This window comes from Myotis lucifugus, unplaced genomic scaffold (genome assembly GCF_000147115.1).
Source record: "Myotis lucifugus unplaced genomic scaffold, Myoluc2.0 scaffold_7, whole genome shotgun sequence".
In the NCBI taxonomy this organism is placed as follows: domain Eukaryota; kingdom Metazoa; phylum Chordata; class Mammalia; order Chiroptera; family Vespertilionidae; genus Myotis; species Myotis lucifugus.
This window is the reverse complement of record NW_005871055.1, coordinates 11170306-11192459: the sequence shown is the minus strand read 5'-3', so window position 1 is coordinate 11192459 and position 22154 is coordinate 11170306. Positions and strand designations below refer to the sequence as shown.

General features: G+C 39.9%; 1 protein-coding gene across 1 annotated transcript in view; it reads right to left on the bottom strand.

The window, feature by feature from the left end:
* Positions 1–21439, bottom strand: part of THSD1 (thrombospondin type 1 domain containing 1) — a 55761-nt gene extending 34322 nt beyond the window's left edge. The window contains 2 exon segments of the mRNA XM_023748845.1: positions 13276–14241; positions 21300–21439. Coding sequence (XP_023604613.1) covers positions 13276–14241; positions 21300–21357 — 1024 coding nt within the window. The 5' untranslated portion in view covers positions 21358–21439.
* Positions 21440–22154: the final 715 nt, after the last annotated feature.

Sequence of the window (22154 nt, the reverse complement as noted above, 5' to 3'; positions counted from 1 at the left end):
AATTAAGAATAGAGTTACAATATGACCCAGCAATCCCTTTTCTGGGTATCTACCAAAAATTTTGAAAACATTTATTCTCAAAGACATATGCACCCCTATGTTCACTGCAGAATTATTCATAGTGGCCAAGACATGGAAATAACCAAAGTGCCCTTCGATAAATGATTTGATAAAGAAGCCTGGCCAGTGTTGCTCAGTGGTTGAGCATCGACCCATGAACCAGGAGGTCACGACTGGATTCCTGGACAGGGCACATGCCCAAGCTGTGGGCTCCATCCCTGGTGGGGGGTGTGCAGGAGGCAGCCAATCGGTGACTCTCTCTCATCATTGATATTTCTATCTCTATTTCTCCCTCTCTTTTCCTCTCTCTGAAATCAATAAAAACTTTTTTTTTAAAGAAAAAGATGTGGTACCTATGTACAATGGAATTCTGCTCAGCCATAAAAAAAGATAAAATGCTTCCATTTACAACATAGATGGACCTTGAGAATATCATGCGAAGTGAAATACTTCAGTCAGAAAAAGATAAGAACCATCTGATTTCACTTTATGTGGAATATAAAATGGAAACTCATACTCATAGACACAGACAACAGTATGATGGTTTCTGAGGGAAGAACAGTGGGGGGATAGTAAAGGGTAAAGTGGGTCAAATATATGGTAACAGAAGATGATTTGACTTTGGGTGGATGGCACACAATGCAACATACAGATGATGCATTATAGAGTTATACACTTGAAACCTATATAATCTTATTGACGAATGTCTCCCCAATAAATTTAATTTTAAAAAGATTTTAAGAAATAAAAAAACTGGAGCATCTATATTAACATCAGACAAGACTGGTAGACTGCAGAACAAGGAATATTATCTGTGATAAAGAAGGACATTACATAATGATAAAGGGGTGAACTCAGCAAAGAGCTTTAAGCTTTAACAATCCTGAATGGGGATATACCTAACACCAGAGCTTCAAAATACATAAAAAAAACACTCCCAGAACAGTTATTATTGACTGATAAATGCAAACTTCTCTTCCAAGCACATATGCAATCACTGCCAGATAGAATAATTGAATAGTTCCCTATAAAAGATTACCCTAAGCTCCTTCTCTATCAGCACCCATCCAACCCCAAGACCCAATGGCTGTAGTGGTCGGCAAACTCATTAGTCAACAAAGCCAAATATCAACAGTACAACCATTGAAATTTCTTTTGAGAGCCAAATTTTTTAAACTTAAACTCTATAGGTAGGTACATTGTTATTAACTTAATTAGGGTACTCCTAAGGCTTAGGAAGAGCCACACTCAAGGGGCCAAAGAGCCGCATGTGGCTCGCGAGCCGCAGTTTGCTGACCACAGGCTTAGGGAACTAGTCATGCCAACAATGGGCTCCAAAGCATTCTCTGCATAAAGATCTCTCTTCATCCTTTATGAGCAGTCTCACAATACAGTCAAAGGAACACAAAGCACTACAAAAAAAAAAGGAGAGTGTGTAAGACAGATACATTCTCAGGTGAGCCAAGTGGCGCAATCTTTGGAATGAGTCATGGAATATGAGTTCTTTACAGCAATTAGAAGTCTCCTGGATTACACAAGAGTAGGAATATTACAAACCAGTATCCTGGACCAACATAAACTGAGGTGTGGTAATTATGTTCCATCCAGAGGTTCAACTGAACACAATATTGGTTCTGTGCCTCCCGAATCACACTACAGCTCCTCAAATGGCAGAACAAGAAGCCGGCTTTGGCCTCAAGCCTCAGAGCTGTTCAGACACTAAGCCCCCAGCACTTCCATAGCTTTGGGAACATGATATTAAAGTCTCTCAAGTTAAAGTATTGTGATTTATTTTTGAAAAATCTACTGGTAATTCCACTACTGTGAAATCTAAATTGAAAATTAAGTCAATGTATAGTTTATCCTTCTCTTGCACTCACATTTAAGACCACTAAAGGTAGATATAACAAAAGCTAAGTCCTTATGCTATTCTTTTTAAACTCTTCTATACTTTACATAAATATGACTTATTTAAATACATAAAGTCATTTGTCAAACTAAAAATTTCATTAGTGGGGGCCAGGAAAAAACAAAGTTTTGATAAAAGCATGTCAAAAATCTCATTTTGAAATGTCTTGTCTTTTTCCCTTGAAACGTAAAATCATGGCTTGGAGGATAATCAACAATTAAAAAATAAATATTTAAGCTAAGTTTTATGCCTTTTTATTTCTAAATCAAATTACTCAAACATGAAATAGGAAATCACTCAAATAAAGCAATTAACAAATTTAATCAGGCAAATTTTTAAAAATGCCTTAAGTAACTCTACCTATTCCCTGCAGATTTCTGCTAATAACTTTGAGGAAAATACTTGGAAAAATGGAAACTCATTAGATAACTGTAGTTCATGTTTTAGAAATAAAAAGCAAGATTACCAATATTCCAAAAATCTTACTTCATAAATGAAAGGCTGTTGTGTTTTGTCCGTACATGTGTTCACACTACATAACAAACCTGTTCGGCCAGGACAAATGTCTTTCTGGCCACTCTAGAGAATATTAATTCTAAATGAGAAAAATTTGTCTGGAATAGGGAAAGGGAGATTTGTTTCCACCCCGAACACTCTCTGAAGTAATACAGCCTCTGAAATATTCACATCTGCAAGACATTTTGCTCAAGAGACTAAGGTAACTAAACAAAGAATGCTTATAGACAAATGAGTAGCTACAAGTACCAGTAGGAGCAAAGGTACCTGGATAAGAAGTTCAGAACTTCCATGCACAGACTTTCCATGCAGAATCACTCATACTGAATCAATTGTGCTTATGCCTGGGCCAATTGACTCCAAAGTGAGTTACATGTCTTTAAGAGTGCTGAACAGCACAAGATGAACCAGCAAAGTAAAACGTATCAATTTAAGAGCTTTATACTGTAAAATACCTGAATTAACAGGTGATTGTATAAGAAGCAGTATGTATAGTGGAAAAGGGAAGTCTCAAGCTAGTCTAACCACAAGTGGTGGTTAAGCCACTTAGCCACCACTGATGTTAAGCAAATTATTTAACCTTTCTGTGCCTCCATTTCTTCACCTATAAAATTGACAACATAATAAACCTAACTCATAGGGTTATGTGAATTAAATGGGTTAACATTCATAAAGCACTTAGGACAGCAATCACTATATCAATGTGAGTTTTTTTAATGCTAGATGGTCACAAACACTATGTCAGATATCGTAAAGGAATCCCGAAGGAAGAGAAGGAGTTCTACTAGGTGAAAGCGTTTACTGGTTCATTCATTTTCAAAGAATTATAGAGTATTAAAGCATGCAACAGTCTGCTCATATGAAATTTTTAAATTATATTTTCTAATTTTAGGTAAACTATCTCACAAGGTGGACAAGTGGCTTAAGAAGATTCTGGCAAAGAAGTAAAAATAATACTATTATTGCAAGCACCTGAAAATAAGAACAAAATGACAGAGATAATTACTCCTATTCTTGGTTAAAAGCTATTGTTCAGTCATTATGAAGGAAAAGCAATACCATCTAATCAGAGACATAAGATGGCCAAAAATTTCAAATTATCAAGAAACTGTTAACTATACATTATTTTTATTAGCCCCTCCCCCAAAAATACTATGTAAATATGAATTTATACCCCTTTTCATTAATTCTAATTTTGCCCTAAATATATTTTGTGCCTTGAGATACAGGGCCCATACTCCCTGGCAAAAAACTTTGAGGCAGATGTGTTCAGAATTTAGAACTTCTCAATTTAGATTTTTGTAAGTTACTATAGTGCCTGTGTCATATATTACTAACACTCCCCTAGCAGGATGTGGGGCAGCATCTCATTATCACACATATTAATAGTTCTGCAGAGAAAAATATAAACTTTCACACTAAGTAGGATAAATGAAGATAATAAATCATTTTTGGCAACATCTATTATATATTTGCTGTAAATTGTTATTTACATAGTATCTTATGGTCCTAAGACATATTTGCACAAAGAGACATACATATAAAATACATTATTATTCCATTTTCAAAAGGAACAAATAAGAAATTCAGTAGAGTCAGTGGCTCACATAAGTCACCATAAGTTCAACGGGGTCCCTGAATGCCATTATTCAAAAAAGACAGTCTTGCCATGGCCTGTGTGGTTAAGTGGTTAGAGTGTCAGCCCATGTATGGAAGGGTCACAGGTTCAATTCCCAGTCAAGGGCACATACTTGGGTTGCAGGTTCAATCCCTGGCCCTGCTCAGGGCACATGTGGGAGGCAACCAATCAATGTATCTCTCTCACATTTAGGTCTTTCTCTTTCTTTCCCTCCCTCCTTTGTTTGTTCCCTCCCTCCCTTCTTTCTACTCTCTCTAAAAATCAATAGAAAAAATATTCTCCAGAGTCATAGCCACAGTGATCAGACAGGAATAAAAATAAATAAAAGGCATCCAAATTGGAAAGGAGGAAGTAAAACTGTCATTATTCACAGATGACATGATATTGTACATAGAAAACCCTAAAGACTCCACCAAAAAACTACTAGATTTAATAAATGAATTTGGCAATGAAGCAGGATACAAAATTAACACCCAGAAATCGATGGCATTTTTATACACCAACTAGAGGCCCAGTGCAAGAATTCGTGCACGGGTGGGGTCTCTCGGGGTGGCCTGCAGGGATCGGGCCCCAGTTTGTGCCCCCAGCCTCACAGCCCCACAGCCCCGCCACCCCGCCTGGCACCCTGCCGTGGCCTGGCACTGCCCTCTCACCTGCTCCACCATCCTGCCGGCGGGGCAATAGGCGGGGCAATTGGGCCCCCACTCACACCCGTCTTGGCCTGGTGCCACCTGCTCACCTGCTCCACCATCCCACCGTGGTCCCGCTGTCATCGGGGCCCATCGGGGCTGGCAGCGCCTCCACTGCTGCCCGCTGCCAGTGCCATGTCGCTGACGCCTGCCATGTTCCGCGCTGTCTCCTAGTGGTCAGCGCACATCATAGCAAGCGGTCAAACTCCCGGTCGAACAATTTGCATATTAGGCTTTTATTATATAGGATAATGAACTCTCAGAAAGAAAAACTTTTTAAAAATCACATTTACCATTGCAACAAAAAAATTAGGATACTTAGGAATAAACTTAACCAAGCAAGAAAAAGACCTGTATTAGGAAAACTACAGGAAGTTAAAAAAGAGATAGAAGAAGATATAAACAAATGGCTGAATATACCGTGTTCATGGATTGGTAGAATTAAAATGGCCATACTACCCAAAGCAATTATAGATTCAATAAAATCCCTATTAAAATGTCAATGGCATATTTCACAGAGCTAGAACAAATACTCCAAAAATTTATATGAAACCAAAAAAGACCCCAAACAGTTGCAGCAATCTTCAGAAAAAAGAATAAAGAGGGAGGGATCACAATACCAGATATCAAGTTATACTACAAAGCCACTATAATCAAAATAGCCTGGTACTGGCACAGGAACAGGCATATAGATCAATGGAACAGAACAAAGACTCCAGAAATCGACCCAAACCATTATGCTCAATTAATATTTGACAAAGGAGGCAAGAGCATATAATGGAGTAAAGACAGTCTCTTCAATAAATGGTGTTGGGAAAACTGGACAGATATATGCAAAACAATGAAACTAGACCACCAGGAGAGACCACCAAGATGGCGGCATAGGTAAACACCGGAGATTGCTGCCGCAAACAACCACTTCAAAAATACAACTAAAAGACGGAACGGACATCACCCAGAACCACAGGAAGGCTGGCTGAGGAGAGACTCTTCAACTAGAAGGAAAGACAACAGCATACCGAGGCTCAGAGGAAGCGCAGTGTGGAAAATTTAAAGGTGCGGAGGTGCGCGCGCAAAGCGGGCTGGTGGCTGAGGGCGCGGTTGTCCTTTTCAATCGGGAGGGAGTCTCAGATCCGGGCAAGTCTCTAGGGACTCAGACTCAAACGGGAGAAGTGGGATTGTCTAGCATCAGTTGGAACGTGAGGGCAGCTTTCTCTCCGAGATTTGCAGTGGTTGCCGGGGTTCTGAGAAGCAGAGCCTCTGGGAAGGGGACTGAGAGCAGCCATAACCGCTCCCTCCGCCCGCCCTGTTGAGCCCGCCCCGCCCAAGCCCTGCGCACAGCCATTTGCCGGATCGCCTCAGGCAAAGGCTAGATTAGCACCTCCCCAGAGGACAGAAGTTTTCCCACAGCTGATTCTCACAGCCAGTCGGCCTGGTGGTCAAATCCCTCTAGTATTAACTACAACAATCAAGGCTTAACTAGAACAAGACTGCGCACAAAGACCACTAGGGGGTGCACCAAGAAAGCATAAAAAATGCGGAGACAAAAAAACATGACAGAAATGGAGGATATAGAGCTAAAAAACGCAATTTTGAAGGCTTGCAATAAACTTGAGGAGAGCCTCACGAAAACTAATGAGACCCTCGATGCTATGATAAAGAAACAACTAGAAATTAAGCATACACGGACTGAAACAAAGAATATTATACCCAATAGCAGACCAGAGGAGCGCAAGAATCAAGCCAAAGATTTGAAATGCGAAGAAGCAAAAAACACCCAACCGGAAAAGCAAAATGAAAAAAGAAGCCGAAAATACGAAGATAGTGTAAGGAGCCTCTGGGACAGCTTCAAGCGCACTAATATCAGAATTATAGGGGTGCCAGAAGATGAGAGACAGCAAGATATTGAAAACCTATTTGAAGAAATAATGGCAGAAAACTTCCCCTACCTGGTGAAAGAAATAGACTTACAGGTCCAAGAAGCGCAGAGAACCCCAAACAAAAGGAATCCAAAGAGGACCACACCAAGACACATCATAATTAAAATGCCAAGAGCAAAAGACAAAGAGAGAATCTTAAAAGCAGCAAGAGAAAGAGACTCAATTACCTACAAGGGAATACCCATACGACTGTCAGCTGATTTCTCAACAGAAACTTTGCAGGCCAGAAGGGAATGGCAAGAAATATTCAAAGTGCTGAATACCAAGAACCTACAACCAAGAGTACTTTATCCAGAAAAGCTATCATTCAGAATTGAAGGTCAGATAAAGAGCTTCACAGATAAGGAAAAGCTAAAGGAGTTCATCACCACTAAACCAGTATTATACGAAATGCTGAAAGGTATCCTTTGAGAAGAGGAAGAAGAAAAAGGTAAAGATACAAATTGTGAACAACAAACATGCATCTATCAACAAGTGAATCTAAGAATCAAGTGAATAAATAATCTGATGTACAGAATGAACTGGTGATTATAATGAATCAGGGACATAGAAAGGGAATGGACTGACTATTCTTGGGGGGGGGAAAGGGGAATGGGAGATGCGGGAAGAGACTGGACAAAAATCGTGCACCTATGGATGAGGACAGTGGGTGGGGAGTGAGGGCGGAGGGTGGGGCGGGAACTGGGAGGAGGGGAGTTATGGGGGGGAAAAAAAAGAGGAACAAATGTAATCTGAACAATAAAGATTTAATAAAAAAAAAAAAGAAACTAGACCACCAATGTACAGCATACACAAGAATGCACTCTAAATGAATAAAAGACTTAAATATAAGTGATGAAACCATAAAAATCTTAGAAGAAAACATAGGCAGCAAAATCTCAGATATCTTTCACAGCAATATGTTTGCCAATATATCTCCTAGGGCCGTGGTCGGCAAACTGCAGCTCGCGAACCACATGCGGCTCTTTGGCCCCTTGAGTGTGGCTCTTCCTAAGCCTTAGGAGTACCCTAATTAAGTTAATAACAATGTATCTACCTATATAGTTTAAGTTTAAAAAATTTGTCTCTCAAAAGAAATTTCAATGGTTGTACTGTTGATACTTGGCTCTGTTGACTAATAAGTTTGTCGACCACTGTCCTAGGGCAAAGAAAACTAAGGAGAAAATAAACAAATGGGACTACATCCAAATAAAAAAATTCTGCACAGCAAAAGAAACCATCAAACAAAATAACAAGGGAGCCCACTGTAGGGAGAACATATTTGCCAATGATACATCTGATAAGGGGTTAATTTCCAAAATATATAAGGAACTCATACAACTTAACAAAAGGAAGACAAACAATCCAATTAAAAATGGACAAAAGACCTAAATAGACACTTTTCCAAGGTGGACATACAGATGGCCAAGAGAGCCCCGGCTGCTTTGGCTCGGTAGATAGAGAGTTGGCCTGCGGACTGAAGGGTCCCAGGTTCGATTCTGGCCAAGAGCACATGACCAAGTTGTGGGGAGTGGGATGTGTGCAGGAGGCAGCTGATCATTGATTCTCTCATCACTGATGTTTCTATCTCTCTCTCCTTCTCCCTTCCTCTCTGAAATCAATAAAAATACATGTTTAAAAAAATTAAAATAAAAAAGAGATATATGAAAAAATGCTCAAAATCACTAATCATCAGAGAGATGCAAATTAAAATGACAATGAGGTTTCACCTCACATGTGTCAGAATAGCTACTATCGGCAAATCAACAAATGACAAGTGCTGGCGAGGATATGGAGAAAAGGGAGCCCTGGTACACTGCTGGTGGGAATGCAGACTGGTGCAGCCACTATGGAAACAGTATGGTGTTTCCTTAAAAAATTAAAAATTGCTGAAACCAGTTTGGCTCAGTGGATAGAGCATCGGCCTGCGGACTGGGGGGTCCCAGGTTCGATTCTGGTCAAGGGCATGTACCTGGGTTGCAGGCACATCCCCAGTGGGAGGTGTTCAGGAGGCAGCTGATCGATGTTTCTAACTCTCTATCTCTCTCCCTTCCTCTCTGTAAAAAATCAATAAAATATATTTTTTTAAAAAATTAAAAATGTAACTGCCATTTGACCCAGTGATCCCACTTCTAGGAATATATCCTAAGAAACCTGAAACACCAATCAGAAAGAATATATGCATCCCCTATGTTCATAGAAGCACTACTTACAATAGCTAAGATCTGGAATCAGCCCAAGTGCTCATCAATAGATAAGTGGAAAACAAAGCTGTGGTACACTTGTACCATGGAATACTATGCAGCAGTGAAAAAGAAGATTCTCTTACCCTCTGAGTCAGCATGGAGGGACCTAGAGAGTATTATGCTAAGGGAAATAAGCCAGTCAGAGAAAGACAAGTATCACATGATCTCACTCATATGTGGAATCTAAGTAACAAAATAAACTGATGAACAGAGAATCCAGAGACATGGAAGCATGGAACAGAATGCGGAATGTCAGAGGAAGGCAGGGGAGGGTGGGTGGGTGGGAGGTAATCAACCAAAGACCTTGTATGTACATATGCATAACCCATGGACAAGGACAATTAGGTGGTGAAAGCCTGGGGCAGGACAATTAGGGGGTTAATGGGAGGGGAGGGGATATATGTAATACTTTCAACAATAAAAATTTAAAAAATAAATTTTAAAAAAAGAGAAAAATATCCTTGAGTTAGGATCAACAACAACAACAAAAAAGGCAGTCTTTACTGTTGAGAGCTATCAATTGAAATGGAAAATTATTATAAGAGAACTTGATTCAATCATATATTTTTATACTAAAAACATAGGAAGACATAGAGATTCCTATCACTAGCATAAGTTTCACTGATCAGCTGGAGTCAGAGCCACTGTTGGGGTCTCCGGGATCATTTAGCCCCTCCAGGTACTGCTTCCAGTTGTATCTGGTGGCTACTGCCCCACAGGGGAGCCCCTGACCACCCTCAGTGTGGATGCTAAGAGAACCACTTCCTATTCTGCCTCTTCCCAGTGTCTGCCCCCCACCCACATACACACACCTTGCTGTGGGGGAAAACCCAGTCTTTAGACACTGAGTGGAAGAATCTGGGGGAAACTCAGCAGCTGGGAGAACCAACCAGGTAGACTTCCAATGCCTTTCATCAAATGGCCCAAATGTCTTTACTCCCCTTGGTTTGTTTCCATTAAATTCAGTCAACTAGAATTTTTTTTCTCTTAACAAGTAACTTCTGAAAAGGCAAGCATATCCTGAGTTATTTTTAATGAGTTTAACACAATTGTTTTCCTACTAATGTGAGACTAGCCACATCTGAGTTCAATTTTTATTTTAAGAAACATGTATTAAGCACCTGTTAATGTGCCAGGCATACTAAGTGAGCCAAATAAAGATCATAAATAGCTTCATAGCAGCACAGGTTGGCTTTTGCCACCAAATGAGCATCCCTAATTGGGAGGGGGGAGGGGGAGCGCGTCAGGGGAAGAAAGACCTTGAACAAGCAATAACAGAAATGATAATGCTATGAGAAACATCCCAAGAATGGTGTGCCAGCGTATAGCACGGCAATTTAACTAGTCTGGGTTGAGAAGGAGTAACCCAACTGGAGACTTGGGGGATGGGTTAATTTTAATCAGGTTAAGGTGGGGTGAGGTTGTCCCAGGCTCCAGCCCAGAGTGACTGTAGGGTGGGCAGTCTGGCCATGGAGGAGCCTGTCAAGCCCAGTGACGGACAGATTTTAAGCAGGGAAATGCAGTGACCTGCATTTTAAACAACCCCTCTGGCTACAGTGAGAGAATGAAGTGGATGGGGGGAACCATTTTGAAATCTGTTGCAGGAATGCAGATAAGGGATGATGGAGGCTTAAACCAACTGGTGTCAGTGAAACTAGGGAGACTCAGAGATTCAGACATTCAGAAGTTCTTTGAGGAGGCAACATCTACCGGACACAGTGAATTATTTATAGGAAGGTGAAAAGAAGGATTCCTGGGTTTTCGCGTTGAACAAGGGATGGATGGTGGAGTACTGTACTGAGGAGCAGGGTTGGGGGTAGGATGATGAGTCTAATTCCAGGTATGTTTCTTTTGAGGTGCCTCAGGGACATCTGAGGGGTGTCAGCTATTCACAAACACCTGAATGTAGGGGAAAGATGACAATCTGGAGTCACCAGCATCAGGATAGTAACCACCTACCATGTGTGAAGAGTAAGAAATGCAGACACTCTACTACAAGAAGTAGAAGTCTGACACTTAAGGGATGAGATGAGGTGGTGGAAGCCGCAGGCAAAGGAGACCATGAAGGACAGACAGAAAACAGGAGGTAAAAAGCAAGTGTAACATCACAGACTCAAGGTCAATGAAGATACAAACTAAAAAACATCTAGGGATTTTGGGACCCAGAAATCATCCACTGGCTACTTTAATGAGAGCATTAGGGTAGGATGATGGGTTTGGAGTGGGTTGAAAAGTGAATGTGAGGTGAGAAAATGAACCCCAAAGTATGGATGGCTTTTTCAAGAACCTGGACTATAAAAGGAAGAAGAGATTAAGAGTGTGATTTCTTGCCCAGCCAGCGTGGCTCAGAAGTTGAGCATCAACCTATGAACTAGGAGGTCACAGACCATGATTCAATTCCTGGTGAGGGCACATGCCGGGGTTGTGGGCTCAGTCCCCAGTGGAGGGTGTGCAGGAGGCAGTCAATCAATGATTCTCATCACTGATGTTTCTATCTCTCTCCCTACCTCTCTGAAATCAATATATATACAAAGAGTGTGATTTCTGAGAAAGAACCAGGTGATGAGGGGTGATTTTGTTTTGTTTTTAGATAAGAGAGTTAAGTATATTTTGGATCACTTCTCATAATGGCACTAATAAACATTAGCATTATTACATCACTAGAGGCCAGGTACATGAATTCGTGCACAGGTGGAGTCCGGCCGGCCCACCCCAATCGGGGCCAATCAGGCCAGGCCAGCTGGGGGGAGGGGCCCTGCCCCCTGATCAAACTCCTGTTGAACTCCTGGTCGAGGGGACAATTTGCATATTACGCTTTTATTATATAGGAGGATATGGTAAGTCCATGACAGGTGTGATCAGAGTTCAAAGCTAAATCCCAAGTTGTATTTAGTAACTTGCTGGTGTGCTCAGCTGAGCATGTTTTTTTCCTCTTAAGTCTTTCATTATAAGAATGAAACCCCTTTAGTGAACTTTCAAAGCAAGATTTCTAAAAACTTTAGAAATTTAGATAAATATATTTCAAAGCTGATGGGAATAACCAGTAAAAAAGGGACAGTTGGAGGCAGAGGAGAGAGAAGGGATAATGATTAACAAAAGGTTCCTGAAATGGGCAGAGAGGCAGGGCTCCACAGTGGAGGGGAGGATTGACTTTGCACAGGAGAATGACACTTCTCCCCAGTGAAAGCAGGATGTGGAGAGGATAGGGCTGATAGCCTCACAGAGATTTTGGTGGGAGGGTGAGGGAGCTCGCACCTCAGGCTTCCAGCGGCTTGGTATGGTAGGCAAAGTCAGCTCTGAGAGTTAACTAGGGGCAGAGGTGAGGTTTGAGGGAAGCGAGGAGAGGAGGTCGAAAGAGCAGTTGTGGAGAACTGAAGCAGAACCCACCACGGTGCCTTGCTGGGTACATTGGTGGGCCTAGCTGAGGGTGGATGCATGATCCCCCATACTGGCCTTCTTTTATCATCTTGTGCAGCTTCAGTGCAATGGGTAGCCTGCAGCTGGCTGGATCCATGCAGCGGTGGGCTGTGGCTAGCAGGGGCATCAGAAGGACAACAAGGTAGAGTTTAGGGTGTGGGTAGGAGAGTGATTGATGAGAAGGGCTACGTAATCTGGACTGCATAGAGGAGTAAATGCAAGCAGGGAAGTGGCCAGTGGGTGGGATGACAGTCAAAAGGGGCTTCCTCTAAGGAGAGGAAGTGGGTGGACCCGGATGAAAGACACACCTTGGAGTTACAAAGATGATTGGATAGAGGTTTGGCTGTCAAGGGACATGCAGCTCCGTGGGGATGATGACAGAGCCACATGTAAGTGAACCAGACAATCTCTGTCAGGTTAACCCTCTTGCCAAGACCAGGCTTGCACCCAGGAAAAGGGAAAGAAATGTAAAGAGGGGCATGAGGCATGGATGGGATTGTAATAGCCCTTCTTTGTGATTAGGTAGGGCTTATGCAAATAATTCAGAATTTGAAGCTTTTAGAAATCTTGCTTTGAAAGCTCACTAAAGAGGCTTCATTCTTATAATGAAGGACTTAAGAGGAAAAAGACATGCTCAGGTGAGCAAGCTAGCAAGTTACTAAATACAGCTTGGGATTTAGCTTTGAACTCTGATCACACCTGTCATGGACTTGCCATATGATGTAATAATGCTAATGTTGATTAGTGCCATTATGAGGAGTGATCCATAAAAATGACGATATAGTTCACAGAAAATTAAGTTCACCTAAATTCAAAATAGTAATTTTGACGGCATAAAGGCATTCATTTGATTTTCAAAAATTTAAATCTCAATACCAACCTATATTTCTCTGAATTAGCATGCACTCCTTCTCCGTTGTGGAAAACTGGCTTCTGCTTGAAATGCCCAAGTCAAAGCAGTATTTATTCCTCCCCATGTCGAACAACGTGCAATTGAACACTGTTCTCCTCTGTCCCGAAGTCAGTCTGTTTTCAGCCAGGCGAATGGTCTTTTCCCCAGGACGTCTGGGGGCCTCCTTGAAGACAGCAATCACTCCTTGGACGAAGATGCATGGTGGGGGCAGCACCATCACCTCCACCCGGGACGCACATGTGAGTTCTGGCACCATCACCAATTTGTATCCAAATTTCTGGGCCAGGTCAATCGGTCCTATGGAGGTAATGACTGAGTCTCGGCCAAACAACTTCAGCACCACAGTGACATAGGCTTCTGGCCCCACAGGTTCACAGCCAAACTCAACCCACTGACCTTGAGAGAGTTCTGTCCTCTTGCTGGTTTTTTTCTCCAGTGGTTGTTCCTGACTTGTTCTTGCCTCAGGAAGACTGTTGGTGAAGATGACATCCACCAAGATATCAGGCTTGTCCACAGGGAACAGGCATAGTGGTTGACTGGTGAAAAGGCCCACCTGGAAGGTGCCTTCTGCTGCTTTGGATGTCCTATTCAGATCAACCTGAAAGACGGGCCATTCCACCTTCAGAAAGGCACTTTTCTCCCACCAGGGTACTGGAGTGCTGCTGTCTGTCACTCCCTGAGTCATTGTGAACCAGTAGTCGCCAGCCTCCTTGAAGTAGAAGCATTCAAACTCGAGTGTCCCCTGGGACTGGTTGGTCAGGAGGTATTTGGTGGTCACAGTCTGATTGGTGTTAGCCTCCAGCAACAGCACAGATACATTCCTCAGGGTCCCATTAGCACCATCAAAATACTGGAAATCCACAGACACTGTGGTGTTGCTTAGCGCTACATGTCCTGGCTCTCCCAAGAGGAGATATTCAGCTTCTCCAAGAACTGAAATGAAATGGTCAGAATGGGTTTTACAAAGGCATGGTTAAGCAGCACTACGGGAGACATCAAAGAAAAAAATCATTATAGACACAAGAGAAGTTTGAACTGAGCCAAGAATGATATAAAATGATGCTGAGTGCTGATTCAGGGAGGTGGGCACTATACTGTTTCAATTTTAAAATGGATCTGTTCCTTTATCTTCCTCTTCTATGGTTATGTTTAAAATAAACAGTAATACTCTGAATTCATAACATCCAACAGTATAATGTGTCTGCAATAAAAATCTATAAAGAAAGAGTAACAATTTATAGGTTCAAGATAAAAATCTAATACCTCACTTTTCTCATTTTAATCATATTCTGGTGTTCAGGTATTTGGGGGAGATGGATTTACAGTGAATTCAGAGAAGCTTGGTTTATTTATTTTTTAATGTGTTTTTATTGATTTTAGAGAGGAAGGAAGAGGGAGAAACTGAGAGAGAGAAACATATATCGGTTGACTCCCATGCACACCCCAACTGGGACTGGACCCACAACCTGGGCATGTGCCCTGACCGGGAATCGAACTGGTGACCTTTCGGTGCATGGGATGGCACTCAACCAACTGAGCCACACCTGCCAAGGCAGAGAAAGCTTGGTTTAAATGGTATAATATATACTTCTCTAGGTTACTTAAAATTTCAGACCCTAAATATACTTCAAATTTATTTTTCAGGTAGTCAAGGCAAGTATTTTGTTGGACAATTTCACAGTAAAGAAACCAATGATCCTGGTTTATACGAGGCAGAAAATTTTGGACAAATAAGAAATGTTGAAACTCTATTCTCCAAGGGTCATCGAAGGAAAGAGTGAAACTTTATGAAACAACTAGGCGTGTCCTTGGCAATTTTAATGACATTATAAAACTGCTATTGCCCCAGATAGGATGAATGACCACCAGCCTGCTAGTATGCTGTTAGAATCAATCATATCTTTTAAAAAAGAGACCCATAAAAACAACTAAGTAAAGACTGTAAAAAACATAGAACTTTGTTTCTATTTTGAACCCTATCCAATACACATCAAAGAAGACAGAATTTGGCAATGCCACAATCAGCTGGCCATGGCTAGGGTAAGAAACCATTCTAGGTTTTAGGGACTACAGTGCCATTATGGTTTGAAAAACAATGTGTAAGTATGAATTCATTTACCTTACTATATATATTCATATATATATATGATATATATATATTATGTCATATGTATGTCCAAAAGGTCTCAATGTGTTGTTTGGGCTGGTAGTCTTTAAAGCTACCCTTACATGTAGTCAGTAAATGATTTTTAGAATCAACACATGAATATATTGGCACACAGAAATTTTGGGGTTTTCTTTTAATTAGCTCAGCAATTCTTCCATTTCTTTTTTTTTAATAAAGAAACATTTATTTATTTATTTATTTATTTAAAATATATTTTTATTGATTTCAGAGAGAAAGGGAAAGGGAGAGATAGAAACATCAATGATGAGAGAGACTCATTGATAGGCTGCCTTCTGCATGCCCCACACTGGGGATCAAGCCCACAACCCAGGCATGTGCCCTTGACTGGAATCGAACCTGGGACCCTTCGGTCCGCAGGCTGATGCTCTATCCACTGAGCCAAATCAGCTAGAGCTTCCATTTCTTATTTAAGATGGGGTGAAAGAAAAGATATAAAACTTGGATAGTCCTGAATGCTTGATCACCACTTGTTTGAAAACCTTAGTAAAATACAGTTGTGGGGTTTTTAAAAAATTATTTAGTCAAAACAGAAGTTGAAGGATACTTCCTTTCAGATGTAAACAATTCAAGGTTAAGGTTGAAAAAGGTGGCTAATTCTGGTGCAGTTTGCATGGTAGTTCATAGCAGAGCTGGTACCTTTTTGTGTACAGGTGGCTAAAGAGACTCCAGTGCTCACTGAATTAAGACTAAGAGGCATACACCACTACAATACTACAAACAACTCTACTCCAACAAACTGGACAACCTCGACAAAATGAACATATTCTTAGAAAAAGACAAGCTTCCAAAACTCAATCAGGAAGAATCAAAAAACCTGAATAGGCAGATTACTACTGATGAAATTGAAGCAGTAATCAAACATCTTCCAGAAAACAAAAGCCCTGGTCCAGACAGCTTTACAGGGAGTTCTACCAAACATTCAAAAAAGAACTAAAATCTACCCTCCTCAGACTATTCCAAAAAATTCAAGAGGAAGGAACACTTCTAAGCTCTTTCTATGAGGCTACCATTACCCTAATTCTAAAACCAGATAAAGACAGCACAAAGAAAGAGAACTACAGGCCAATATCCTAGATGAACATAGATGCTAAAATCCTCAACAAAATTCTAGCAAATCAGATCCAGCATTACATTAGAAAGATCATACACCATGACCAAGTGGAATTTATTCCAGGGATGCAAGGATGGTACAATATCTGCAAATCAATAAATGTGATACATCACATAAACAAATTGAGAGACAAAAATCACATAATCATATCAATCAATGCAGAAAAAGCATTTGACAAAAATCTAACACCCTTTCTTGATTAAAATTCTCAGCAAAGAGGGACTAAAGGGATCATACCTCAACATAATAAAAACCTTATATGACAAACCTACAGCCAACATCATACTCAATGGGCAAAAACTAAAACCATGTCCCCACAGGAACAAGACAGGGACGCCCACTTTCACTACTCCTGTTCAACATAGTACTGAAAGTGCTAGCCATAGCAATCAGACAAGAAGAAGAAATAAAAGGCATCCAAATTGGAAAAGAATAAATAATACTGTCATTATTCACAGATGACATGATATTGTACATAGAAAACCCTAAAGAATCCATCAAAAAACTACTAGACTTAATAAATGAATTCAGCAATTTAGCAGGATATAACATTAACACCCAGAAATCTATGACTTTTTTATATACCAATAATGAACTCACAGAAAGAGAAACTAAAAAAAACAATCCCACTTACCATTGCACCAAAAAAATTAAGATACCTAGGAATAAACTTAACTAAGGAAGTAAAAGACCTGTACTCAGAAAACTATAGGACATTGAAAAAAAGAGATAGAAGAAGACATAAACAAATGGAAGAATATACCATGTTCATGGATTGGTAGAATCAACATTATTAAAATGTCCATAGTACCCAAAACAATTTATAGATTCAATGCAATTCCCGTTAAAATACCAACAGCATATTTCACAGACCTAGAACAAACTCTACAAAAATTCATCTGGAATAAAAAAAAAAAAAAGACCCTGAATAGCCACAGTAATCCTGAGAAAGAAGAACAAAGTTGGAGGAATCACAATACCAGATATCAAGCTATATTACAAAGCCACTGTTCTCAAAACTGCCTGGTACTGGCACAAGAACAGATATATAGACCAATGGAACAGAACAGAGAACCCAGAAATAGACCCAAGCCATTATGCTCAATTAATATTTGACAAAGGAGGCAAGAGCATACAATGGAGTCAAGACAGTCTCTTCAATAAATGCTGCTGGGAAAATTGGTCAGAAACATGCAAAAAAATAAAACTAGATCACCAACTTATACCACATACAAAAATAAACTCAAAATGCTTAAAGGACTTAAACATAACATGGGAAACCATAAAAATCTTAAGAGACTCCTTAGGCAGCAAAATATCAGACATATGTCGTAGCAATATCTTTACTGATACAGCTCCTAGGGCATTGGAAACTAAGGAGAAAATAAACAAATGGGACTACATCAAAATAAAAAGCTTCTGCACAGCAAAAGAAACCATCAACAAAACAACAAGAAAGCCCACTGCATGGGAGAACATATTTGCCAATGCTAACTCAGTTAAATTTAATCTCCAAAATTTACAGGGAGCTCATACAACTTAACAAAAGGAAGATAAACAATCCAACCAAAAAATGGCCAAAGTACCTAAATAGACACGTTTCCAACAAGAATATACAGAAGGCCAAGAGACGTATGAAAACATGCTCAAAGTCACTAATCATCCGTGAAATGCAAATCAAAACAATAATGAGGTACCATCTCACACCTGTCAGAATGGCTATCATCAACAAATCAACAAACAACAAGTGCTGGCGAGGATTTGGAGAAAGAGAACCCTCCTGCACTGCTGGTGGGAATGCAGACTGGTGCAGCCACTGTGGAGAACAGTATGGAGATTCCTCAAACAATTAAATATTGAACTCCCATTCAACCCAGTAATCCCACATCTGGGAATATATCCCAAGAAACCAGAAACACCAATCAGAAAGGACTTATGCACCTCTATGTTCATAGCAGCACAATTTACAATAGCTAAGATTTGGAAATAGCCTAAGTGCCCATCAGCTGATGAGTGGATTAAAAAACTGTGGTACATCTATGTAATGGGATACTACGCTGCTATAAAAAAGAAGGAACTTTTACCATTCTAACAACATGGATGGACCTGGAGAGCATTATGCTAAGTGAAATAAGCCAGTCGGAGAAAGATAAATATCACATGATCTCACTCATATGTGGGATATAATGAACAACATAAACTGATGAACAAAAATAGACCCAGAAACTAAGAAACACTGAACAGACAGTCCAACCTCAGAGAGAAAGTGTGGGGGGGGGAAGGGTAAGAAATCAACCAAAGGACTTTTATGCATGCATATTAGCATAACCAACGGACACTGGGCAGTGGGGGCTTGTCCTGGGGGAGGGCAAAGTGGAGGAGGGTGTCAATCGGGGAAAAACAAGACATATGTAATACTTTAAACAATAAAAAAAAAAAAGAGGCATACACCACTTAGTTAACTAATGAAAGCCTATTGTCAATGCCAGGGACTGTCAATGAGGAGGATCAAATTCTGATTTGATGGGCAACCAATCAATGAAAGAGACATACATGCCCAGTTGGAAATGGAGAAAAAAGATACAATGGGTTCCAGCATAGTGTACTAAAAAGAGAGCTTACTACTTTACAACTCTTGTTTTTTCAGACAAGAATATCATTTCATTTAGAAAACTGCAATTTGATTGCATGCCATACTGACTACTACAGTATAGCTTTCTCTATAATTTCATTTCTTCTCTCCCCATTCCTTTATTGTATTTAAAGGACTGTTGCCTCAATATAAACATGTTGCTTAATAAAAACAACCTAACCCTGGCTGGTTTGGCTCAGTGGATAGAGCAGACTAAAGGGTCATGGGTTTGGTTCTGGTCAAGGGCACGTTCTTCGGTTGCAGACTCGATTCCTGGCATCTCTCTCTCACATCAATGTTTCTCTCTGTGTGTCTTTTCCCTCCCTTCCACTCTCTCTAAAAATCAATGGAAAAAATATCCTCAGGTGAGGATTAAAAAAAAAACAAAAACCATCTTATTGGTAATGGTATATTTTGATCAACATCAAATAGAGAAGGGGAAATAAAAACCTAGACCTATAAATATACCTGTTCTTCCATTAGTAGACTATGCACTCAGCTTCTATGCTGTATGCTCTATTTTATGCTCATTCAATTTTTATTTTTATATTCCAGTAAGATATTTTGTGCTCAACAATGATAAACATCCATCCATGGTCCTGGCTGGGTAGAGAATCATTCCGATACGCAAAAGTTGGTAGTTCGATTCCCACTCAGGGAATCATACAAGAATCCACCAATGAATGCATAAATAAGTGGAACAAATCTCTCTCACTCTCTCTCTTAAAAATCAATCAATAATAAATTAAAAAGACAATGACAAATATCCTTGCAGACTTTATTTAAATGGAAGATTTTAGTGGGGGGGGGGATGGGGAGGAAGGACACATATGCAATAACTTAATCAATAAAGAAATTTTTAAAAAATTAAAAAAAATAAATGGAAGATTTTATGTCTTTATCACTATGAAAACAAGGACACGTATAAATTATTGTATGAGGCTGTTACATACACAGCAATCTGTTTTTAAGTAGGGATAAATGACTTTAAAAGAAATGAATCCCAGATTGGCATTCTAGAAAAACTTGTTTAATTAAACTTCTTAAAAAAAATTACTGAGAAGATTCACTGGACAAAATGACCAGTATGAACTCTAGTCCATTTAACCGGCTGTGCCATCGATATTACCCGAGCCAGGATTCTCCTTCTCTTGGATCATAATTTTTTCATCAAAATAGAAACAACTTCTACTCTCATACCATCAACTGCTTAGATGTTTATGAAATATTTGGAAATCATCAAACGAGCATTATTGACTCTATGTCAGTAGGTGGCATGTCTGAGAAATGAACTCAATATTTAATTGAACTGAATGAAGAAACTAACATTAAATACCACTGTATGCTCAACCATTCAAGGTGTTTCCAATTCTTGACTATTTTACCATAGCGACAACCCTGTGAAGTCAATATTATTACTAAGGTTGAAAGGAATTTAAAAATTTATCTAAAGCCCTAGCCAGTTTGGCTCAGTGGATAGAGCGTCAGCTTGCAGACTAAAGGATCCCGGGTTCAATTCCGGTCAAGGGCACATGCCCAGAGCTCGATCCCCAGTAGGGGGCGTGCAGGAGGCAGCCAATCCATGATTCTCTCTCATCATTGGTGTTTCTATCTGTCTCCCCTTCTCTCTTCCTCTCTGTAATCAATAAAAACATATTTTTTTAAAAAACTTATCTAAGGTATACAATTGGCAAAGACTGAAAATTCAAATTGGTTCCAATGATAATATAGCAGCAAAACTCTCTTGTCAAGTGCAATCTTACATCAAACCCCAATGTATAAAACATCATGTAACAGGCTTGTCTCCAATTTATTAAATTGAAAGTGAGTTGTTTTTATTATCTTTTTAAGATTTAAAAATATATTTAAAGTGAAATTTGAATCCATAATTCAGAACCTTAACAGAACCCAGGGTTACAAGGATCACAGTTTGAAAGGTACTGCATTGTAAACCCTGCCTTGCCTCCTCATGCAGGTCATCAACATCAATGCATTTATAAACTTGTCAATGATGTTTCTTCATTGGTTCCAATAGCGTTAAGTACACTCACAATACTCACCACAGTCACAGAGCACCACCAACAATAGATTTGAAAAGTCTTTCAACATTTGTTTCATTCTGATCAGCAAAATCCCAGGTCTTTGGTCTCCTCATGTCCTTTCTCACATCTAAACTGTGAATTTTTTTTTTCAAAAACACCTGAAATTAGAACCTCAGAAAAATGATGATATTCTTAAAATAGTAATCATGAAATTACAAAAACCATTCTAAGAAATCAAACTCCCTAGGTAGTACTGAAAAGAGCATACAAAGGACACTCCTTTTCACTGGGGAAATGATCTGTAATTATACACTTCCCCTTTCTTCCATTATAGATCACCTGTTAAGAATATTCAGGGTGCTCAACACCAAGATTACCTTTGTAGCACATCTTTCAGTGGAGAATTTATTATTATTTTCTTAACTTCATCAAAACTAATAGCCAATCTTTTTTGTTGTTAATCCTCACCCAAAGGTATTTTTCCCATTGATTTTTAGACAAAGTGGAAGGGAGAGGGAGACAGAGAGAGAGAAATATCAATGTGAGAGAGACACATTGATTGGTTGCCTCCCACACGTGACCAAGCCTACAACCAAGGAACATGCTCTTGACCAGAATCGAACCCGGGACCCTTCAGTCTGCAGACCAAAGCTCTGTCAACTGAGCTAAACCAGCAAGGGCGCCAGTCTTGATAATACATCTTCACATATTTATCTGCTTTGGTATTTCACACTGATTTACTAAACTTTAGTAAATTTATTAAATGTTTGTCAAACTTTCTTTTAGCATTATGCTATGTAGAAAAGTCCTACCTTGCTTCCACAAACGGGCATACTATCTTCCTTGCACAATCGGTGTGTTATCTGAATTGCT